The sequence below is a fragment of the Tetrahymena thermophila genome (assembly GCF_000189635.1).
Source record: "Tetrahymena thermophila SB210 genomic scaffold scf_8254487, whole genome shotgun sequence".
Classification (NCBI taxonomy): Eukaryota; Ciliophora; class Oligohymenophorea; order Hymenostomatida; family Tetrahymenidae; genus Tetrahymena; species Tetrahymena thermophila.
The window spans coordinates 421,280-442,978 of NW_002476262.1; the positions used below are offsets into that span (position 1 = coordinate 421,280).

The 21,699-nt window shown below is 22.2% G+C and overlaps 6 protein-coding genes across 6 annotated transcripts; 3 read left to right on the forward strand and 3 right to left on the reverse strand. All coding sequences in view use genetic code 6, as the record gives it.

Annotated features, from left to right (window-relative positions):
- Window positions 1–471: 471 nt before the first annotated feature.
- Window positions 472–1,050, reverse strand: TTHERM_00502480 (EF hand protein; the record flags this gene model as incomplete). Its single annotated transcript, XM_001022302.3, has 2 exons — window positions 472–839; window positions 906–1,050. The coding sequence occupies 2 exons, from the start codon at window positions 1,048–1,050 to the stop codon at window positions 472–474; spliced, it is 513 nt and encodes a 170-aa protein (XP_001022302.1).
- Window positions 1,051–1,330: 280 nt separating this feature from the next.
- On the reverse strand, window positions 1,331–3,222 carry TTHERM_00502490 (diphthamide biosynthesis enzyme; the record flags this gene model as incomplete). The annotated part of the gene is made up of 7 exons (XM_001022303.2): window positions 2,909–3,222; window positions 2,745–2,849; window positions 2,472–2,685; window positions 1,959–2,418; window positions 1,616–1,904; window positions 1,470–1,561; window positions 1,331–1,413 (listed from the first exon to the last, which is right to left on the reverse strand). The coding sequence occupies exons 1-7, from the start codon at window positions 3,049–3,051 to the stop codon at window positions 1,331–1,333; spliced, it is 1,386 nt and encodes a 461-aa protein (XP_001022303.2). The 5' UTR covers window positions 3,052–3,222.
- Window positions 3,223–4,285: 1,063 nt separating this feature from the next.
- TTHERM_00502500 (RNA recognition motif 3 in plant Mei2-like protein) lies at window positions 4,286–10,207 on the forward strand (the record flags this gene model as incomplete). The annotated part of the gene is made up of 9 exons (XM_001022304.2): window positions 4,286–7,025; window positions 7,171–7,319; window positions 7,845–9,322; window positions 9,381–9,450; window positions 9,510–9,644; window positions 9,744–9,854; window positions 9,911–9,994; window positions 10,049–10,120; window positions 10,178–10,207. 9 exons carry the CDS (start codon window positions 4,286–4,288, stop codon window positions 10,205–10,207), a joined length of 4,869 nt encoding a protein of 1,622 aa, XP_001022304.2.
- A 1,198-nt stretch (window positions 10,208–11,405) lies between these two features.
- On the forward strand, window positions 11,406–16,474 carry TTHERM_000502509 (cyclic nucleotide-binding domain protein; the record flags this gene model as incomplete). Its single annotated transcript, XM_012799253.1, has 11 exons — window positions 11,406–11,444; window positions 11,493–11,573; window positions 11,638–11,721; window positions 11,790–11,959; window positions 12,018–12,684; window positions 12,736–13,082; window positions 13,154–13,403; window positions 13,461–13,740; window positions 13,796–13,852; window positions 13,924–15,865; window positions 16,084–16,474. The coding sequence occupies 11 exons, from the start codon at window positions 11,406–11,408 to the stop codon at window positions 16,472–16,474; spliced, it is 4,308 nt and encodes a 1,435-aa protein (XP_012654707.1).
- Window positions 16,475–17,184: 710 nt separating this feature from the next.
- TTHERM_00502510 (hypothetical protein) lies at window positions 17,185–19,965 on the reverse strand (the record flags this gene model as incomplete). The annotated part of the gene is made up of 2 exons (XM_001022305.2): window positions 17,185–17,705; window positions 17,892–19,965. 2 exons carry the CDS (start codon window positions 19,963–19,965, stop codon window positions 17,185–17,187), a joined length of 2,595 nt encoding a protein of 864 aa, XP_001022305.2.
- A 585-nt stretch (window positions 19,966–20,550) lies between these two features.
- TTHERM_000502529 (hypothetical protein) lies at window positions 20,551–21,353 on the forward strand (the record flags this gene model as incomplete). The annotated part of the gene is made up of 2 exons (XM_012799254.1): window positions 20,551–21,058; window positions 21,190–21,353. 2 exons carry the CDS (start codon window positions 20,551–20,553, stop codon window positions 21,351–21,353), a joined length of 672 nt encoding a protein of 223 aa, XP_012654708.1.
- Window positions 21,354–21,699: the final 346 nt, after the last annotated feature.

The window sequence follows — 21,699 nt, forward strand, 5'->3', positions numbered from 1 at the left end:
GAAAAAAAAAAAATTTAAATCATTTTTCTAATTTAATTAAACTTAAATTAACTGTAAAAAAATATTTATTTGATAAAATATATTTTAATCTTTGTTTATTTGTTTCTTTTTTGTCTCTATTTATTTGTAAAATATTATTGAATTTTTAAATTTCTTTCAAACAAATTTCCATAACTAAAAATACAAGTTAGTTAGCCTAATTAATCACAAAGCTAAATAGAAAAATGTTAAAAATTGAAATATTTCTTCTTTCAAATAGATAAATTGGTACTTTTCAGTTTATTTTTAAGAAAATATTTAATAATTTTAAAATAATTTTTATAAATTAATAAAATAAAAACTGAACTAATTAATATTAAGCACATTTATAAGATAATAGAATTTATTTTATTAATTTTTTTTGTCAAAAATGTGTTTAAAGATTTTGTAAATCTGTTTTTTTTTCTTTCCTATTTTTATTCATACATTCATTCATTGGTTGGTTTTCATCATCGCATTTCTAAAATCATCTAAATGAATATAATTGCTATTTCCTTCTTGAGAAATATTATATATAAAATCTTTTAATTCATCTTGTGTTATATTTTCATCAATTTCATCAACTATTTTTTTTAAAGTTTCTATAGATATGGTATTTCTATTATCAGGTTAGAATAGCTAGAATATTTTTTCTGCCCCAGCTTTTGTGTTTTTTTCCTATAATTTTTAGCTAATAGCTTACTTGAAAATATCTACTGTTATTGCTTCATTATTTAACTTTTACTACTTTTCAATTAGCTCTTAAAATATATCAACCAAAATAGGATTCTTTTTAGAATATTCACCTTATCTCAAAATGTCTACATAGATAATTAAATAATTAGTTTTAGATAATAACAAAATAAGTAATAATATATTCATTTTACCAAGCAATTATTATGGATCTATTTTGCCTTAGCCATCTATATCAAACAAGTTAAAAATATTATTTAACTAGTCTTCGTCATCATCATCTAAATTTTAATATTTATTTTACTTATTTGTGGGTGTAAAATTTTTTTTGCGCTACATTTAAATTTATGATTTATTTCAATTTTTAAACAAATTTTTGAAGCATAATTAATTAATTAACTAACACTTTTTATTTAAGCAAAGCATTTTAGCCAAGCAGTCAGTAAGTAATAAGCATTAACTCATTTATAAAATGTGTAACTAAGATTATATTAATTTATTATAAATTTATTAACAATGGAAAAATATAAAAATATTTTATTAATATTTATTTGTTTAATTTTTTTATTTAATTTTTTATAAATAAATTTTTTTGTATTCAAATTCCATATTAAGTTTTTCATTATTTATTTTAATCTCTATCTGAAGCATAAGAGCTTGCTATTCCACTGAGACCTTAAACAGCTAATTTAACATCAACATCTGTTTTAAATTGTAATTTTAATTTGAGTAAAAATTGTAGTTTTAATATTTTTTACTTTAGTTGATATCCAATCCTTAAAAATTTCTTCCTGTAAAATGATCTAAAGTTTAGAAAATTCCCATGATTGCAACCTTATTCTCTTCAGAACTTTACAAATATTTTTTTAATTACTTTTTAGATTTTAACAAATAAATTATTTACATTGCAACTAATGCTTAGGAGTTATTAGCTTACTTTTTCTTTTCTTACTCAGTATCTTCTGGTTCTTTTTCGATTTCTTCTAAATTTAAGGCTTCAATTTATTAGTTTAGACCATCAATTAAGAAATAGTTACTAAAGGATTAGTTTCTCAAAGCCATTTCAAGTTCAAAAGGAGTAACAATTAATTTATAGTATTTTTTAAGGTCAAACAAAGAGTTTCTATAGCATGAAACAATAACAAAAGCCTCAACTTCAGGGAAATTGTTTAATTTTGCCTCATTTAAATTACCTAATAAGTTATTTTTTATTTATATTTATTATAAACATTTAAAAAAAGTTTTACTCATATAAAATGTGTAGAATTTCTTATTTGCGTATTTAATAACTTATTTAACTCTTTCAGTTACAGCTCTACAAAATTAGGTATTAGGATTTTAGATGAGAATGCCAAAACACTTAATATCTCTAGCTTACTCAATCATAGATAAACGCTTGATAAGACTTTTATTAGAAACAGGAGGACTCTCTTTGATCTAATTATTGTAAACATATACCTTTTCTATATTAAATTTGTCTTTGGCAAAGAAGATTTTTTCTAATAGATCTGAATCTTCGTGGCCTGTAAATATAAGCTAGTATTTTTTAGATTTATCAAGAGATTTATTGAGGTAATATCCATAAAATAAGTGATTTATTTTTTGAGCTTAATCAAGCTAAATAAGAGCTAAAGTAACATTTTCTTAATCTCTAAACTGTTAAAATATCTCTTAACTAAGATAGTATTAGTATTAATCTATTAATATCTGTAAAAGAAATAAATATTTATTTAGATTAAAATATTTTTATTTTGTATTACAATATAATTCTAAACTTTTCCATCATCTGATTTAGTTAATTTAAAGGCTTATTCTGTAAATCCTACTAAATCCATATGTGTTTTAGGAAAAATGTATTTTATTTTCTTTTGCTATTCTTCTGATTCTGAAAGGCATGCTACTCCAAAGTGGAAAATAATATCATAATTTATGTGGTTACTTCCTACAATATCAACGCAGCAACTATTTTTCAAGCTTTTATTTTTAAAATTAAAACTTTTTAATTTATTTTTATATCGTTTTGCTATTTTTACTGATCTGAGATAATGTAGATGTTTGTGGCAGGCAAATTTTTATTAATTGATGATTAAACCTTGATAGCGTCTGAAAGATTCTCAACTGGAAATTACAGAATTATACTTTTTATAAGATAAAGGTATTTTAATCAATTTTAATTTATTATTTTCATTTTATTTACTCTTTGTAGTTATTATCCTTGATTTCTTAAATTATTGTAGGAATATCATAGTATTATTCAAAAGAAAAATGTTAAGCTTAATCTTTATATAGAGGGTTTTCTTTCCATTCGAAAGCTTGCATCATGGGTTCTTTATCTGCCATTTTGTATTTTTCTGTTTATACTAACTAACTTCTTCTAAATTTTTTAAATTTTGTAAAATCTTATTTAAAAATTTTTAACTTTAATTACTATTTTTTTAATGTTAATATTTGACTTTAAAAATGTTCTACTATATTTAGTGAGTTTTTGTGTATCTTTGTCAGCAAAATTATCCTTAATATTTATTAATAAATAATCAAAGAAAGTAATAAATCTTTCTGTCTTTAAATTTTTTCTCAGAGTTTTATTAATTAGGTAAAACTTCAAACAGATTAAATTTAGCTAATAGTGATAATAAATATGGAAATAATAAAATAATCAATAAAGTGAATATGATCAAAAATTATTTTAAATGAAGGTTAGGAGTAAATTAACTAAATGAAGATTAAATTGTAAATTAAAGAATGTTTTTTTAACTCTTTTAATAATTTAATTTCATAACTTAATGCAAGCTTATTTTTATTTATTTTTTGAGACTTAATCTTTTATTCTAAGCTATTCCGTCAGCACAGTAATACTAGTGTTTTATATAAACTAAGTATTTATATTTAAAAACTTAATAATATGAAAAATTTTAAAGTATCTAGAATTTATAAAAATAGATTTTTTGAGTGAATGAAGGTAAATTTATTTTCAAAATGTAATTAATTTTAGCAATATGAATTTCATCAATTTAATTAAAATTTAAATACAAAAACTTTGTTGCATAATAATTTTATAAGAAACGAGTAGTATAACTTTTGAGAGGCTATAAAAAAATTATATAAACAATCTGATATTTTAATTAACTAAATAAATAAACGATTGATCAATGAAAGCTTAATGGATTAAGATTATCCATAAAAAATAGTAATTCAGAGAATGCAAGGGACTTTTAATGTATAAAGAGAGTATAGATAAAGAGTAGGAGCATTCATTCATTTATTAATTAATTAATTAATTTTATAATGAATGTGATAAAAAATTATTATTTTTTTTATTTATAAAACTAAATTTGAGAAAAAGAAGAAAAACAAAAGAATAATAATTAAGCAAAGAAAAATAAAGATTTAAGCTGAAAAATTTAATAAATAAAGGAAAAGAAGAAGGAAAAGAAATAAAGCAAATAAAACAGTGAATCTAAGAATATAACATAAACTTAATTTGAAATAAGAAGACATACTTATTTAAGTAAAGTAAGCTTAAGTTGTAATCAAAACAATTTTAAATAACTAAGTTTGAAAAGGACAATTAAAGATGGATGGAAGTCCTAAAAGTAAAGCTGACGCGTCTTCTTCTTTGCAAAATTAATAATCTCAATTAACATAATCCTAGCAAGCTTAAAAAATTTATCAAAGCGAAAGTGGAAATTACAAATAGATAGTTTAAAAAAATAGCTCTGAAAATTAAAAATTAATGGATGATTAAACTGATAAAAATGTGAACAGCATTGGAATATAGGAATTTGATAATAAAATTTGTCAATAACAAATAACAGACAAAAAAATACTGAACGAAGTATCTTAAAACTAGGAAATCCAATTAAATAATATCAAAAGCAGTAGAAGCAGTTCAAACAATTCTTAAATTGCAGGAAATGTTATAAATAGTATAAGCTATGAACCATAAAACGGAAAAAATAATTGTAATAGCTAAAGTGTTAGTAGCAATTCCAACAATCAATCTTAAGATATCCATATTAGCAATCATGTGTTTGAAAGCAAGAATCACTCTTCTAATTGTTCAAGAAATGATTAATTAAACTAAGATTTACAAAAAAAGCTATCTGCTAGTAGTGATTCAGGGATTTAAAACGTTTTTGAAGATTAAAGCAAGAATTAAGTAGTATGTAACATGGCTCAATCAGCTATTTTATTTGATTAAAACTCTTTGGAAAGAAAAGAATAAAATTAAAATACATTAAAGCAATAAAACTTATAAGCTGAAAACGCAAGTATGTCTTCTTCTTCATAACAGTAATTTTTATAGCCTGACCAGTAATTGAATTAGTATCATCGATATCATAGAAATTAATTTAATTATGCACTAAATCGTAGGAGTCACAGCTAATCTAGGGAGTAAGATTTTGAAGAAAGTGCATCTTCTTCATCATTCTCTAAATCATCAACTAAAAAAGCTGTTGGCGAAGTCACTACTGGGTTAGTAGTTAATGGAAATAGCAACAATTAAATGAATTTAAATATTACAACTTAGAATTAAAATCAAAATAGCAACAACAACAGTAATAGCAGCAATAATAATAGTGATGTTAATAATAAGAACACTGCAAACAATAATTTTTTTGTTAACATTGCAAATGTTTCTACAGATTAATACACAAGAAGTAGTAGTAGCACAGCAGATAAAAAGAAAGTATTACGTTAAAAGATGTTTGATGTATCATTGTTAAATTTTTTTGTGAGACAATAATCCCAAAATAATAGTTCAAAAAGTTCTAAAAATAATAGTAATATGTCTTCAAACGATTCTCACGACAACAATAGTGGTCCTAACAGCAGAGTAATTAATGAGAAAAAAATCAAGGAAAACAAGTAGACATCAACTACTTCAACGACACGCGCATAGATTTTATATGGACCAACAAAAGAAGAGTTAAATCAGAAATTAATGGAACCTGTCGGTCACCGCCGTACAATTTCATCTAATTTGCACTAACATAGTTAAGCTTGCTCCTCCTCTGGCTCTTCACTATCATCAACTAACAATTATTCATAAAATCAAAAGCAAAGCTTAAACTTAAATTAAAACTTATTTAATTCGTTTGGCCCTATTTAAAAGCAAGAATCTTCGACTTATTCCCACTTTTAAACTCCAGTTTATTCTTAAAAACTTCTTCATTTTTACAATGAAAGTTCATCTTCATCATCTTCTGCAGATAATCAGCAATCTTTCATCCAACAGAGTAAAAAGAAAATATCCTAGCCTTTCTGTTCTATTGGAGGAGATATTAACAATAATAGTTGTGATCAAAAAGATGAAATGATTTAGTTCGAAAAGTAGTTTTAAGATATTATACCTAATTCTAAATAGATTACTGAACCTTAAAATAATAGCTCATTAGTTTAAAATAGCTCTGTTTAAAACAATAAGTTACCAACAGTTGTAACGGAAGTAGAAGATACTGAGGACGATGATTATGCAAATGCTTTCTAAGAATGGTCTGTAAATATCTCTCCCTAAGCATCAAATTCTATTAAAAAAGCTCCTTTATCACCAGATTTTTTAATTGCAAATTAAGATTTTAGTTTATAATATCCCTAAACTCATCATTAGTAATAAATTTTAAATTTAAATGAAAACTTTGATGATATTTAGAAAGAAATTAACTAGTAAAATCTTCAAAAGCAAATTCAAAATTTTGAAGAAAAAAATGAAAGTGATAATTTTATAAACTAATTACAAAAACCTCATACTCAATAATAACAACAGTAGCAAAACCAAATAAATATACTATCACATTCTCATATTTTAGATTAAAGAATGGAGGATAATAAATATTAGCCTTTATAACATAGTATGTTTTATGAACATCAAATTCATTAATTATAATAGCAGCAGTAGTAGTAAGATAATACAGAAAATGTACTATACTATTAGGATTAAAATTTTAGAATTCAAAATATAATTTTATAGTAGCAGTAGCAATTTCTTGTAAAGTAACCTCAAAACTAGCAAATGCAGTAAAATGTAATAGGTTTACCTTTATCTTAACCTGATTAACAGGCTAATATATTTTTCCCTGCATCAAATGCAAGTGAGAAATTTTAAGCTTAATTTCATACAGGGTCTCTAATCCTACCTCCTTAGTAAAGCGAGATAAATAATATTATAAGTAGTCCTTCTGTAATGAATTAAAGCTTACAAATTTCAACTCCTCCTAGTAATTTTAGCAATTAGTCTAAACACATAGAAAGCAAAAAGTAATACTAAATTGGTGATTTAACTCCTCGTGAAGGCTATAATACTCTTAGTACAAGTAATAATTTTTAAAAATTACTGTAAATAGCAATTTTATATAAGAAAATATCCTTTATTAAAAGGGAATTAATTATAGCAAGCATATTGAAATTTTTTTAAGCTTAAATCGTAATAAATTATTAAAAATTAAATTAAAATAAAAGATCCTTCAAGCAAGAAGAGCGTATGCATGAAATCGCCTAAAGAAGATAACTTCTTTACAACTTCTAGTGCCTCCTCAACAAATAAGATAATTAGTAAAAATACAAATATACATTCTACAGCTGTTACTGATGAAAGTTTAATTGACAATGTAATCAATTTATTTAAATTTTTTTTACTTTAGAATTTATTTTTATTAAATTTTTGCAACTTTTATTGTTAAAAAAATTGATTAAATAAACAATTTTGGAATTAGCATTTGAATCTGTAAAAATTAAGTTTTTAATTTTAAAATAATATCAACTTTAAATAATTCACAATTTATTGTTAACAAACTATCTATTTTACCCAAAAAAATTAAATGGGCATAACTTATTAATTATTAATTAAAATCATTCAATTGTTTTTCTCAATTAAGAAAATTTATTGGGTAATCAAATAAATTTTATCAAATTCAATATCTAATAAAATTTATTTTGCCAAACAAGATATTTTTTTAATTAGTTAACTAAATTCAATCAAGCATAATTCTTATCCCCTTTATTAATTAAATTCTAATTTTAATTGTCATTCTAATTTTTTCATATAAATAAAACAATACTTATAGAAGACTTCCACACATTAAATAAATTAATTAATTAATTTTTTTATTTACTTATATAATTTTAAATGTAAGATTAACTAGCAGTACCCAACAATTTCAAATACAGAATTAGGGATGATGTAAAAAAATTAGTATTTTACTTCTCAAATTCCTATAACACCTCAATTGAATAATTAAATTAATATTAATCCTCTGATTTATCCCACATAAGTTTACTTGAGTGATGAAAAAATGTAATATCAACAATCTATCTTAAATAACCCATCAGGATAAAAAATGAAAACGCAACCTAACCCTCAAACATCATCTTCATCCTAATACTCCTCTAATAGTACAAGTTAGTATAACTTTACTCCTTCAAATATGGGTTTTAAGAATTAGCTAGAAAATATTCATCTCATTGGTACAAATATTCAGAATGGGTTAAGAAGCAGCGAGTGCTATCCTTAATCACCTTCACCAAATTTAGATTTTTTAAATTAAAGAAAAAGTTTGCATGTAAGTAGCTCAACAGGATCTAATTATTTTAGTGATTAAAAGTAAATAATTCCCTAGGTTTTGAACTTTTAGATAACATAGCATAATCAGCCAAATTTATAATAGACATCATCTAATCAGCACTCAAATTCAAGTGAGCCTAATAGTCTTATTAACTAACATCAATATGGTAGTGGTATTCATTTAAAAACTAGTGAGTCTACTGATTTTAGTAATTAATCTTTACCTTAATTTTAAAATATGTCTTCTTCTATTTCAAGCATGCAAGCTCAATAATAAAAGAATTAACAAATTTACGGTAATTAGAATTAAAATAATTAGAAAAATGGATTATAAAAACCAGAAATAATATCATAAGCTTCTTCATCATCTAATTCATCTATAAATTCATCATAACAGCAGCAAGTTTATTAGCAGAAGAAAATATCTAATCAATTTTAATAGCAGAATAGTAATGATTAGACATCTAATTCATAATAATTTTAATTGAACAATAGTAAATAGCAATTCATACCGAAGAAAAATTTTAGCTAAATTAATCAAATAAACTTTTAAAACGCCTCTTTAAATAGCAACAACAGCAGTGGAAGTAACTAAAACAATAGCAGTATTAACAATTAAAATAATAATATAACAATAAATAATAGCTAGTAAATCCATTACCCTAACCATCATAAGAGATAATAATCATAAACTAGCCAAAGTGGATAAAAGCAGAATCCTACTTAAATGCAATAAAATTGTTTTTAAAAACCATAATATTAGCAGCAAAAGATGGACCCGAAATAAAATAACCAATAAATAAGTTAGAATAATATGAGAAATTCTCAATAGGAAATAAAAAGTAAACCTATGAATAATATTTCACAACAGTAATAGTAATAACATTAAAACTAAAAAATTAATTAAAAGAATAATAACAATAATAATAACAACAACAATAATAATAGCACGATTAAAAATAATACCATAAATATGAATTAAAATAATATTGTAAATAATCTCAATAATAGTAACATCAATAGTCTAAATAACAACAATCCTAATAACAAGTAAATTAAAATATAAGATCAAAGGTATTTAAATTTACATATTAAAATAAATAAATAGACAACAAGGAGGAAGACACAGACATACAGTTTCAGAATCTTCAACTGAATATAAAATAGATTTGAAAAGAGTAATTAATTTTTTTGCATTTTTGTTTGTTGTTTGATGGGTTTTGATAATATAATCTAGATAAATGAAGATGGCAGAACAACTTTGATGATAAAAAATATACCAAATAAATATGAACAAGATCTACTTCTATAAACTATTGATAGGAAGCATAAGCATACTTACGATTTCTTTTATCTACCTATTGATTTTACAGTAAATAGAATTATCAAATTTAATTTTTCTAACTGCCTAAAATTTTTAGTTTTCTAAATACTTATTTATTTATTTAATTATTTATTTTTAAAAACTAAGAATAATTGTAATGTTGGGTATGCATTTATAAATTTCAAAGAAACTAGGTTTATTGAGCCTTTTTATAGAGAATTTAATGACTAAAAATGGAAAAAATATAATTCTGATAAAGTAAGTTATTGAATATTTGTATAAAAAATAATAAATAAAATCTTACTTAAAAAAAGATTTGCTAGCTTTGTTATGCAAGAATTCAAGGAAGTGAAAGTTTAAATAATCACTTTAGATCATCATCAGTTATGAATTAAAAAGTATGAAACCTTATTTAATAAATTTTTCAGCTAATTTTGTATATTTATCAACAGGATAACAAATATAAACCCCTATTTATAGATACTAAAGATAAATCAGCTATATAACAAATTGTTGATTAACAAGTAAATATCTAATTTAATGAGTAAGATTAAATCATTTAATAATTTATTTTATTTTAGAAAAAAGATATAGAAAAAGAAAAGAAATGAAAGAAGTAAGCAAATAAAAATAAATAAATAAGTAAATAAATAAATAAACAAATTCTAATTTTTAAATTAAGATTGTGTAAATCATAAACTAACTAACCTCCTATATATAATTCTTTTTTAAAGAAAAATATTATTAATGAATTATTTAATTCAAATAATAAATTAAATAAAGTAAGCAGATAGATAGATAAATTGATATATAAATAGATTTAATTTGTAAAAATATAATTATTTCTTAATATTCTTTGTATTCCTTTTTTAATTTTTAAATAAAATTAAAGAAAATATATCTAAAATCATAATTTAATTCCAATATTTTTCTATAAATATTTATATATATAAATAGATAGATAATCTAAAGACTTTTTCTTTTCTTCAAAATCTTCAAATTTTATTTTTAAATTTAAAAATTTTTGTATTTATATAATTAAAAGATGGATAAATATTCCCTATATTTTGATTACAATATATTTATTAAAGATATTTTTATTATATTGGAATGTTTAAAATTAATAATTTCATAGTTTATTTTTTAAGGAAGCAAAAAGTGTTCTGACTTTATAATTTTTAGCATATTAGAACGTTTTAGTTATTTAAGGGAAATCTGTAACCTTAAAGAAGGTTAATAAATGTTACTTTAAATTATTTGTTTTGTCTTGATAAAAATATTTATTTTCAAAGCATCATTCATTAGAGTTTACTTTTAGTTATATTTATAAAATAGATAAATAATTTAAATAAAAAATGCTAAAAATATTTTTAATTTGGTTAAATTTTTTGGTGAAAATCTTAATTTAATCTTAATATTATTTGATAAAAGTGTAGTATTTTTATAAATTTTAATATAGAATAATGCATTTTATGGTTTAAAATATAATTAATGTTTATTACCATTAAATTGAGGTAACTTATAAGTAGTTCTTGAATTCTTACAAATTAATTTATTTTACTCAGCTTTAATAAAAATTCTTTTTCTATACTCTAAACATATAAATTAAGAGATTTTGTTTTTTAACTATATTACTTAAAAATATATTAATCAGCAACATTTATTCATTCATTCATAATTGATTAAAATTAATCTAAAAAGCTAAAGAATTCCTCACATTAATTTACTAAAATAAGGTTATTTGAATAGTTAATTTAATAATTTAAGATAAAAAAGTGAATAACTTTTAGAGTAGAGGTTTCTAAAAGTATGAAATCTAATTTTGCACCAACTTCATTCTTTCCTGAAGTATTTATTTTCATAAATGATTTTATGTTTATTCTTCAATTAATTTAGGCTGAAAATGATTTGTTTTAACCTTATAAAAATCTTGTTACGATTTTACAGAACCCTAGTAAAACATTGAAAGATGCTGAGGTAATAAGTTAAATTATTAAATTAACGCATTTACAAACCAAATCTTTTCTGTTATTTCAAATAGGCAATTTACTAGTAGATAGAAAACCATCCTTATATAAAAAAATTCTTTGGAGAAAACATTTCAGATAAATCTGCAGCTCTTTAAGTATATAATTTTATTTTTTTCATTTATATTCTACTTTTAGCTGAATAACACTTTTCAAAAAATGTTAGCTTTGTAAAAACATGTCTGTCCAGTTTTTTAAAAGAGGAGATATTGTTATGGCTCAAGGAGATTAAAGTGATAATAAGCTCTACGTAATACTCGAAGGAAAAGTAGGGATAGTTATAAATTTTAAAGGACCAAAACCTCCTGATGGTGCAATATACGACAGAGATTTATAGTAAAATATTTTGTTATTTATATAATCTTCAATTTCATTTAATTTTTTTAATTAAAAGGGAGAAGTTAGAAAGAGAATAGTAGGAGTCTATATAAAGCTAAGAAGACAAGATTGATGAAGAACTAATAAAAAGAATCATTTCAATATTTAAAAAAGATAAAGAGGATGATAAAAAGAAGTATGTACCTTTTGGCGAGGAACCTGAAATGCAAAAGAGAGTTGCTATTAACAAGCATTTAAATGATCTAATTGAAAATAAGAATAGTATTCTTAAGCCAAAAGATGATCATAAATTTACAATAAGCTAGTCTAAATAAATGATGAAAAATAGATCTTCATCTATCTTCAAGCCTCCGTTTAAATAGCTTTTAATGATTATTTAATAAAAAAAGAAAGAAAAACAATAGAAAGAGGTTGTATACTCACATAAACCTAGTCTTCATTTAGATCTTGAAGGGACCTAAAGTAGAAGTTTAGAGAAAAAAAACAGCTTTATTTCTCCTACAGATACTCCTAAAGCTAGAAAACTTTAGACTGAGTTATAGGAAACAAAAGAAAAAAAATATTAATAATAGATTGAATCCTTTGGTACTAAAGTAAACGAGATTGGTAAAGGTACTGGGTTTGGTGATAAGGCTTTATTAGCTGCGAACCCCAAGCAAGCTGTTCGTAACGCAACAATTATTTGCACAACTCCTGTATTATGTATCATAGTGTACAGAAAAGTAAATGTTTAATAAAAAAAATATACTTTATTAGAATTATTTTTTTATTAGGATTTTTTGAGAGTAGTAGAAAATTTCTCTGCTGAAGCTATTTTAAAGGAAAAAACAATAACGAGATAGTTTAAATTCTTTAAAGATGTTAGCTCTACTTCATTAAAGGAGAGATTACTTTATTATTTTTAAGATATAAATTTATTGAAAAACGAATATGTGTGCAAGGAAGGAGAATATGCAGAAGGTTTGTATATTTTCGCAGAAGGAAAAGTCACACTATAAAAAAAATATGAAGACCAAAAAAATATATACTACTAAAAGTATTCAAACATAAGCATTTGTACAATAGAAAGACCTACTTTTTTTTGTGAGGAAGTGATTTTTAGTAAGGAAGAAAAACCAAAGTAAAATAAATAAATAAACTTTGAAATGTAATGATTTAAGACTATTTATTTTAATCTAATATTTTAAATAGGTGCAAATACACTATTTAAGTTACAAGTCAAAAAGCTCACTTATATTTTTGTTCAAAGTAAAATTTTCTTTACAAGTTTCCCAAAGACGCTATTGAGGAATTAAACTAGTTTTACTAAGCAAGAGACTTATCGTATTAGTAATTATTTGACCATTGTAAAGAAGTACAATTTAATAATGATCAAATTAAGAAATAAAATGAGAAGGCCATGAATGATAATGCCCATTATATGAATTTTTAGCAAAATAAAGTAACTTTTTATTAACAAATTAGCATAAAAATTATAAATTAAAATAATTAACTCAAGGAACTTTTTACACAAATGAAAAGCGCTTGTATAGATTATTAAGTAAAAAAAGTTGTGCCTAAACTTATCGATTAATTTGAGAATCAGCAACATCTTGTTACATAAAATAATAAAATAAAATTGAATGATGACTTTGATCCTACTGTTTAAGATTTTTGTTCAAGAGTTGACTTTGTTATGAAGAAGAATATAGAAGAGAGGGAAATGGTCAAAAAAATTATTAAATAAAAAAAAATAAAGACAGACAAAAGAACCTTCAAATAGAAGCAAAGTTCCTACAGTAAATATTTTTAAAGCAACCAGATGATTATTGTTAAATAATAAATAAAAAATAGAATTTGGCAAATAAAATTCTCAGTAAATTTCATTTGAGGAAGATGAGATTATTTAAAGTAAATCATTTATTTATTTATTTATTTTTCAAGAATAAAATTAAGTTTTATTATTTTTTGAAAAATTTAAGGTGGAGAAGAGTCAAACTAAAATGCTGATAAAAAATTGAGTGTTGATTCTGAAGAAAAGATCAAGCTATTAAGAAATATTTTTTCAAAAGGAAAAAAAATGAACTTGAATGATATTGATCTAAACTTATTTTATAGGAATTAGGAAGAATTATATGAAGATTCTGATGTGAATTTATTGTTAGACATTAGGAAACCAAAAAAAGCTTAGTAATCTTATAATACATAGAAATCATAAGAAATTAATGATTAAACTATGGAAATTGTCCCTAATATTTAAAGCATTCAATATCCTAACTCTCCTTCAAATAAAGGAGACTCATCACCAACTAAAAAAAATTTTGAATTTTAAAAATATGATTATTCTAATTTTGAAGCTGACGAATTAAAGACTCCTCCACCTGAACTAAATAAAACACAGAGCTAACTAAAAACCAAATTAAACTAAAATGAATTAGACATAGGATACCTAGAGATGTTTAAAAAGCAATAATATTTTTACATGGTTAGAAAAGGAGCCATCAAGATAAACCATAACACCGAGTTTCCTTAGCTTGACTTAAGAAAAAAAATACTTAAGAAGATAAAAAAAAGAAAAAGTTAAATAACTGATGGAGAAAAATTCTCGCACTCTTTTTGTTTAAGTCCATAGATTAAAAAACAATAATTTCTTAATAAATGTGCTAGCTACGATATATAATAGTAAGATGAAGTAATTAAAATAAATTCATCAAATTATACTGATATTACTTCACAGATACAAAATGAGGAAAATGCATTTACAGATAGAAGCGATCCTACTATTTAATTAAATAAAATTTTTGAAACATTTTAACCTAGTCCAGACTTTAGACTTAAGCATCACTCTGTTAGTGAAATAAAATCTCCTTTTATGAAATAGAAAAATAGTAAAAAGAGTTCGTTTAGAGATGTAATAAAAAGTGGGGATAAAGATAATGTACTAAAGAGCCAGCAAAGCAAAAATGGAAATAAAGGCAGATTTTCTAAAAATACAATTTAAATTACAGAGGACTTTAAGAATCTCGAAGGACTTTAGTAAGTAAAAAGTGACTTAGAAGCTAAATCTTAGTCACAGATATAATTTAATAAATTAGAATTTCCAAATTCATAAGAAAGTATTTAATGCCTTGATAAAGGGGGATTTTTAAGTCCAAAAAATAATATTGGTTCTATGTTTTACAACAAAACTTCTTCTGATTAGCCATTACTCCCTTATTTAAGTTGCACTAACGAGTATTCAACACCAAGTTCAATTCAAACAAAAAAGTAAAGTGATATTCAAACAAATAAAAGCCAATCACTTACAAAACAAGATATTAAATTAGCTCAAATTAATTAAGGATTTACTCCAACAGGAGTAGGATCTCGATTAAATGGGCTCAACAGCTGTGTAGTATAACCTAAAATTGTGAGTGCTTAGAATTCTTAGAAAAAGGATCATTAATTTTACTTAACAACAAGAAGTGAAGAAGTTACAAACAACAATGCTTTCTTTGGAAATCCAAATAATTTTTAAATTACATCTTTTTCGTATCAGCTTAAATAACTTTAGTAATAGTAATAGCAATAGCAACAGCAATAATCCTAGCAAACAAATTAATCTCAATCTAAAAAATTAATTAGTGGAGATATTAGCTCAGTTAATAGAGCAAATAAGTATTTGAAGTATAAAACAAATTAAACCAATGAGATAAACAATTTATAAAGTGCTCCTAATTTAAGAAAATCATATCATCAAGAGTAGAATCCATAACAAAAGGAATTCTTTTTCAAATAAAACTTTAAAAACAATAGTTCAAGAAATTCATAAAATATGACATAGCAATTAAATTAAACAGGTACATAGACCAAGAATGAAAAGAGTGTTTATCCTTAAACAGTTCGTACATCTTAATATAACTTCAAGATTGATGCATCAAAAAAGTATTTATTTTTTCAAGAATCTATTAAATTTTAAAGTGATCATTTGTAATTAAATATTTTCAAGAAAAAATAAATTTATATAAAAACAAATAAAATTTTAGAATTTTAAAGTTGATTAAATTCAAATATTAATTCTAAAAGTTTCAGGCAATTAAAATAAAACTTATTTATGTTATGAATTTTCATTATAAAAACTTATTTTTTTTTGTAATAAAAAGCTGTGAAGATATGAATTCTCTTTAAAAATATTTAGTAGAAAATAATGAAATATATTAAGATTAAGGAGAAGACATAAATTCAGAAATCAGGACAACAACTAAGAAAGACATTTGTTTGCAGACTTTAGCTGCTGGTAATTTTCCACAGAATAAGCAATCTCTTTAAGGGAACTCTTCAGATGTCTCAAATTTCGCTTCATTTAATTAAACAAATGGAAATTTTACTTTTAAAAACCATTTGAAAAAAGTTTTTGTAACTCGCTAAAAAATATTTAAAGCAGAAAATCACTTAAAACCAAATCTATCATACTTATAACCTTTGTAAAATTCAAAAGAACTTAAATTATCTCCTCACTTTTTTGCAAATACTTAATAATAACCAGCAAAGTGATAATAGGAAAGTAAATTTATATAAAAAAGAGTAAAAATAGAATTATACTATAATAGAATAGAATAAATTTATCACGTGTATAAATTAATGTTATATTAACTTGTTTATGAATTTAATTTATTAATTATTTTTCTAAAAAGTAGGTAATTAAAAATATACTTTTTAATGTTTAATTCTTAAAAAATTAAGAAAAATATTCTTTAAAAAATTTTTCACAGTTTTTAAATAAAAAGCTTAATTATGATAAAATTAAATGAGAATTAATACTTTTATAATATTCTAAAAATTTTTCAAATTAAAAGATATATTTATTTTTAACTGAAGAAAAAAGATAAAAATAATTTATTCATTAACAATTAACATAATGAGTTTGAAAATTTGTATTTCCTAATAAATGATCAAAATTAACTTCTGAATGTTGACTTTTATTTGAATAGTGACTTTATTATGAAATTTATTTTAGTATTTATTTATCAAATTAAATATTTTTTGAAATCAAATACTAACTATTTAAAGTCATATTAATAAAAATTAACAATAATTTACTAGTTCAATAAATTATTATTAGTTTTTACTTTTGGATATTTTTTTATTATTTAAATTATATGTAGAAAGATAAAGATTAATATAGCTAAATAGTAGGTATTTTTATCAATTTTATATTTTTTTAATAACTTTTGTATAAATATTTAAAAATTTAATAAAAAAGATCAATATAAATCACAAATTTATACAATAATTTCATTTCTGAAGTTAGCTGATAATAATGTATTTATTTTCATAGCTTTGTAGCTTGTTAATATTCTTTAGTAAAGAGAAATACTATTTAAAACTTTCTAAAATATTTTTGGGAGTTTTTTTTTACCTTGAGCAACACATTTTACATCAAACTAATTATCCTACATCTCTTTTATTAATTAAACACATTGTAATTTTTCATATGTGTTTTATTGATATTACAAAGGTATTTTGAATTCTATTTCTTTTTTAAGACATCTCTATTCTTAGAAGTAATTGTTCAGTTTAAGAGAATTCAATATAGTTTTAAGATTTTACAGTTACAATTCATTATAGAAAAAGTATATTTCTATTATTTTGTAATTAATATTTTTTAAAACTTCCTAAAGAGATTAGTCATATGAATACATAATTAGGTTTATTTCTAAACAATCTATAGTTGTTTTGTTTGTGCTTAAAATTTCTAAGAATTAGTTTAATTTTCTGTCCCAATCTAAAAAATAAATTAAAAAAATATTAATTTAAATTAAATTTTAATAAAAATATTTGCAAAAAAATAAATTGAAATTTCTTTTTTAATTATTTCAAAATTCTTTTTTCTTATGACAAATAAATTACTAAGTTATTAATCAAACAAAAATCATAATACAAAAGTTAAAAAAAATAATAAATGAATTACCTTCATGAATGATGAGAGTGTTAATTTTGCTGGGTAAAATGGAAAAGAGGAGTTACATGTTTTTCATTTTGTAAATTTTATATGTTTCGAGAGACTTGGAGAAAACTTTTTCTGAATAATAATAACAATCTATAAAATCTATGTGTTAAATTAATTTAGACAAAGTAAATTTTAACTTTTCAAGCTGTGCACTTGAATCAAAATAAATTTATAGGAAATATTTTATGTTTTTTTTTGTTTTATTTATTAAGGTGCTATTTTTACTTTAACAGATGTCTTTTTAATCTAAATTATCATATTAATTTTTATAGAGATCAAATATTTATCCAAACAGCGTCAGGTAATTGCCACTTAATGAAAACTTAAGTACATTATATCCAATTTAATTATCATCATAATATTTATCTTAAACAACCTCAAATTACTTGTCTTTAAAGAATATCTTAAAATCAAAGCTTTTTAATAAATTAAATATTAATTCTTAATTGTCAATAAACATTGCAAATAACTTTAACTTAGGACATTCTTTCTTAACTAAATCTAAAATTTAAGTATTGAAAAAATATAAATCCAAATCACCCAGGTTGCTACTGAAAGATAAATGCAAACCCTCTAAGCATTTTTGCTAGATTAAAATCTGTCTTAATAATTCATAGTTATCATTTTAGGACTTGCTATTTATTTTCTTGAAACTAGCCTTTTTTAAAAAATTTACAGATTTTATTTCTTTTTTTATCTCTTCAATAATCTAAACATTATCAAATCTCTTTTAAATTGATATTCTAATAATATTTTAGTAAAGAACCAAACATTTTTATAGATTTTCTTTATCATATGCTATCTCTTTTAAAAATAGCTCATCAAACCCATTTATTTGTAGTTCTGAGTAGTATATATTTTCAATTTCTTTAATCATTATTTTAAATTAATTGAATTAGCCTTAAATTATGGTAGTTTGTGCAGGAATGCATTTTAGTTATATCAAGAACTAAAAGTTGTTTTCAGCTTTAGGATTGAATTCAATAAAAAATTAAGCCAATTTTATCTTTTACAAATTAAACAGAAAAGAAGTAACTTAGTTCAAGCAAACAAAATTTACTTTTTATAAAATATCAGAATTTTAGTCTTCTAAAAAAATTTAAATATTATTTATTTCTATTTGATTTATTTCCTAGCTTACAGATAAAAGTTTTGCAAAATTAAGATGAGAAAATTAACAACGAAATTACTACAGCGTTTCTATGAAAGAGTATTAGTAATTAAATTCAAATTTTTATAATTACTCTTCGTATTATAAGTGAAAATTACTTAAATACTCATTTAATATTACAGTCTACTTTCTACGTTTATGATTTATATTTAATTAAAGTGGTTTTGTGTAATTATTCTTAATTTCTTTTTTAGGTAATTAAAAATCTATGTAGAGTTTGTAATCCCTTTGGAAACACTTTTCACAAAAAGAAATGTATTTTTGTAATTTTAAGTTAAACTAATTTTATTTGCTTTCATTATTTTCATTAAAATTAATTTAGCTTGTTTAAATTACTCTAATTATACATGTAAATTATTCAAAGTACTATTTATCATGCATAAATTTGTTAAAAAAGTATCTTAGAAGTTAGTAATCAACTTCTATTATTACTTTCTTACTTTTATATTAATCTAAAAGTTCTTTTCTGAATTATTCACACTCATTCAATTCATTTTTTCTCTAAAATGTTTTAATTAAAAATGCGTCTTTTAAAATATTGTAACGCTAAATTGCTCCATATAATCCTACTAGAGTTACTTTCATATCTTATAATAGTTAATGAGTTTGCGAAAAAAATGGAAGATGATTACTAATATTGTTTATATCAACAAAAATAATATCTAAGAAATAAGGATAATCTTTTCTTCCCATTAAAAAATCTTAGAGAGAAATATTATTCTAACCTTATTCTATTTTGTATTCAAGTAAACTCTAAAGCAGCTCACATTTAGCGAATAAATTTAAATTCTACTTTTATAGCTAATAGTAAATATTATTGGCTATTTCTTATAATTAGTCTATTTACCTTAAAAATAAATTCATCTACTTATTTTATAAATTATTTAATATCAAAAATTAAATATTTGCAAAAAAAAATTTTTATTCATAAAATCTAAATTTGTAAATAATAATAATACTTTCTGCTTATGATTTATTTCTGAATTTATTTAATTATATTTCTAAAATATTTATAAATAAACCGATATTAAATATTTATAAAAATGTTTACAAATAAAATCAATTTGAAAAAAAATTTTTATTTTTATTTAATTTCTAAATTTTTTTGTATTTTTATTAAATAAAAAGTACTTCATCTTGATATGAGCAGATTTTATACTTATATTTTGGTTTATATATAATAAATTTTATAATTTCATTATAAAAAAATAAAAGGACAAGTAGGTTTTTAATTAGCAACTAATATTCAATCTATAAATTTTGTTAACATATATTATTTATTATTTAGTTATTGATAAATTGCAACGTTAATATCCATTTATAATAAAATATAACAAACAAATATACAAAATTTATTTTAATATAAATAAAGTATTAGTTATATATCTTCAACTTCATGAGATAAAAGAAAGACAATTCATTATTCCTAGGTTGTGAAGAGTCAAAAAGATGTTCAAGTTAAAACCGATTATAAAACCAGTTTATCTAAACAATGTGAAGTTTACGAGGGCACCAAAAACATATCCTACAGAAAATAAAACTCTTGATAATATAAATAAGACTGCCCATGATAAAACTAAATCCTTATCTGATGGTTAGGATGAGAAAATAACAAAATAAGCAAGATTAGCAATAAAGATAACAAATTATTCAAGAGAATTTGTTAAGATTCTTTAGCAGGCAACAATTACAGGAGGGTCTCTTTAGTTTACTGGATCTGGTTTCATCAATGTCACTCTGAAAAATATTGTGGAAGCTATCACACATAGATAAAAAGCAGCAAAGTAAAATAGGACTTAAACAAGAAATGAAATCTTTCCCTCAAATGTATCAATATTGGTAGAGTGCTTGATAAAAGGAAGTACTACTGGCAAAATATACCTTGCTGATTTGACAACAGTAAAACCAATGAATAGGTTAACTGGTAACAATATGAAGCTAATAATTTTTACTAAAGGTGACCTCTATTTATTATCTTCTTGCTTTCCTTTTTCTTAAGCAGATTACCTGTTAGACATTGTGCTAATTTTTTTTACAAATTTTTATTAATATTGTTTATTTTATTAATCAACTATATCTTATTATTAGAACAATTCAAATGGCAATAAATTTTAAAATAAAAAGTCGAGATTGGTGGTGTTTCTGACACTTTTTATTCTTAAAATTGTAAAATAAAATCTTTCTGGCAAAATCCTTGGAGCAGGATAATAAAAGTAAATTTTTTTAGATTTTTGATCAAGAAGAAGTCATGATAAAATATATATAATGGAAAAACTTTTATTATAAATTTTGTTTACATCAAATTAAATTTTTAAACGAAATCAAAAAAGAAAATTCTAAATACAATTAGAAAAATCAATATTAATAAATTACTTTAATGATATTTTACAATTTTATTTATATTTTGCTTTATTCGTAAACAATAAGCATAAGTATATAAAAATTCTAATATTTTTTTATTTGTATTATATAATATTGATATAAATTTTTCTCTTTGTTTAAGCAAATATTAATATATTTGAGATTTCCTGATTTAACAATTTTGCTATATCATAAGTAATTGTTTTTCGAAAAATAAATATTTAATACTAATGTAAT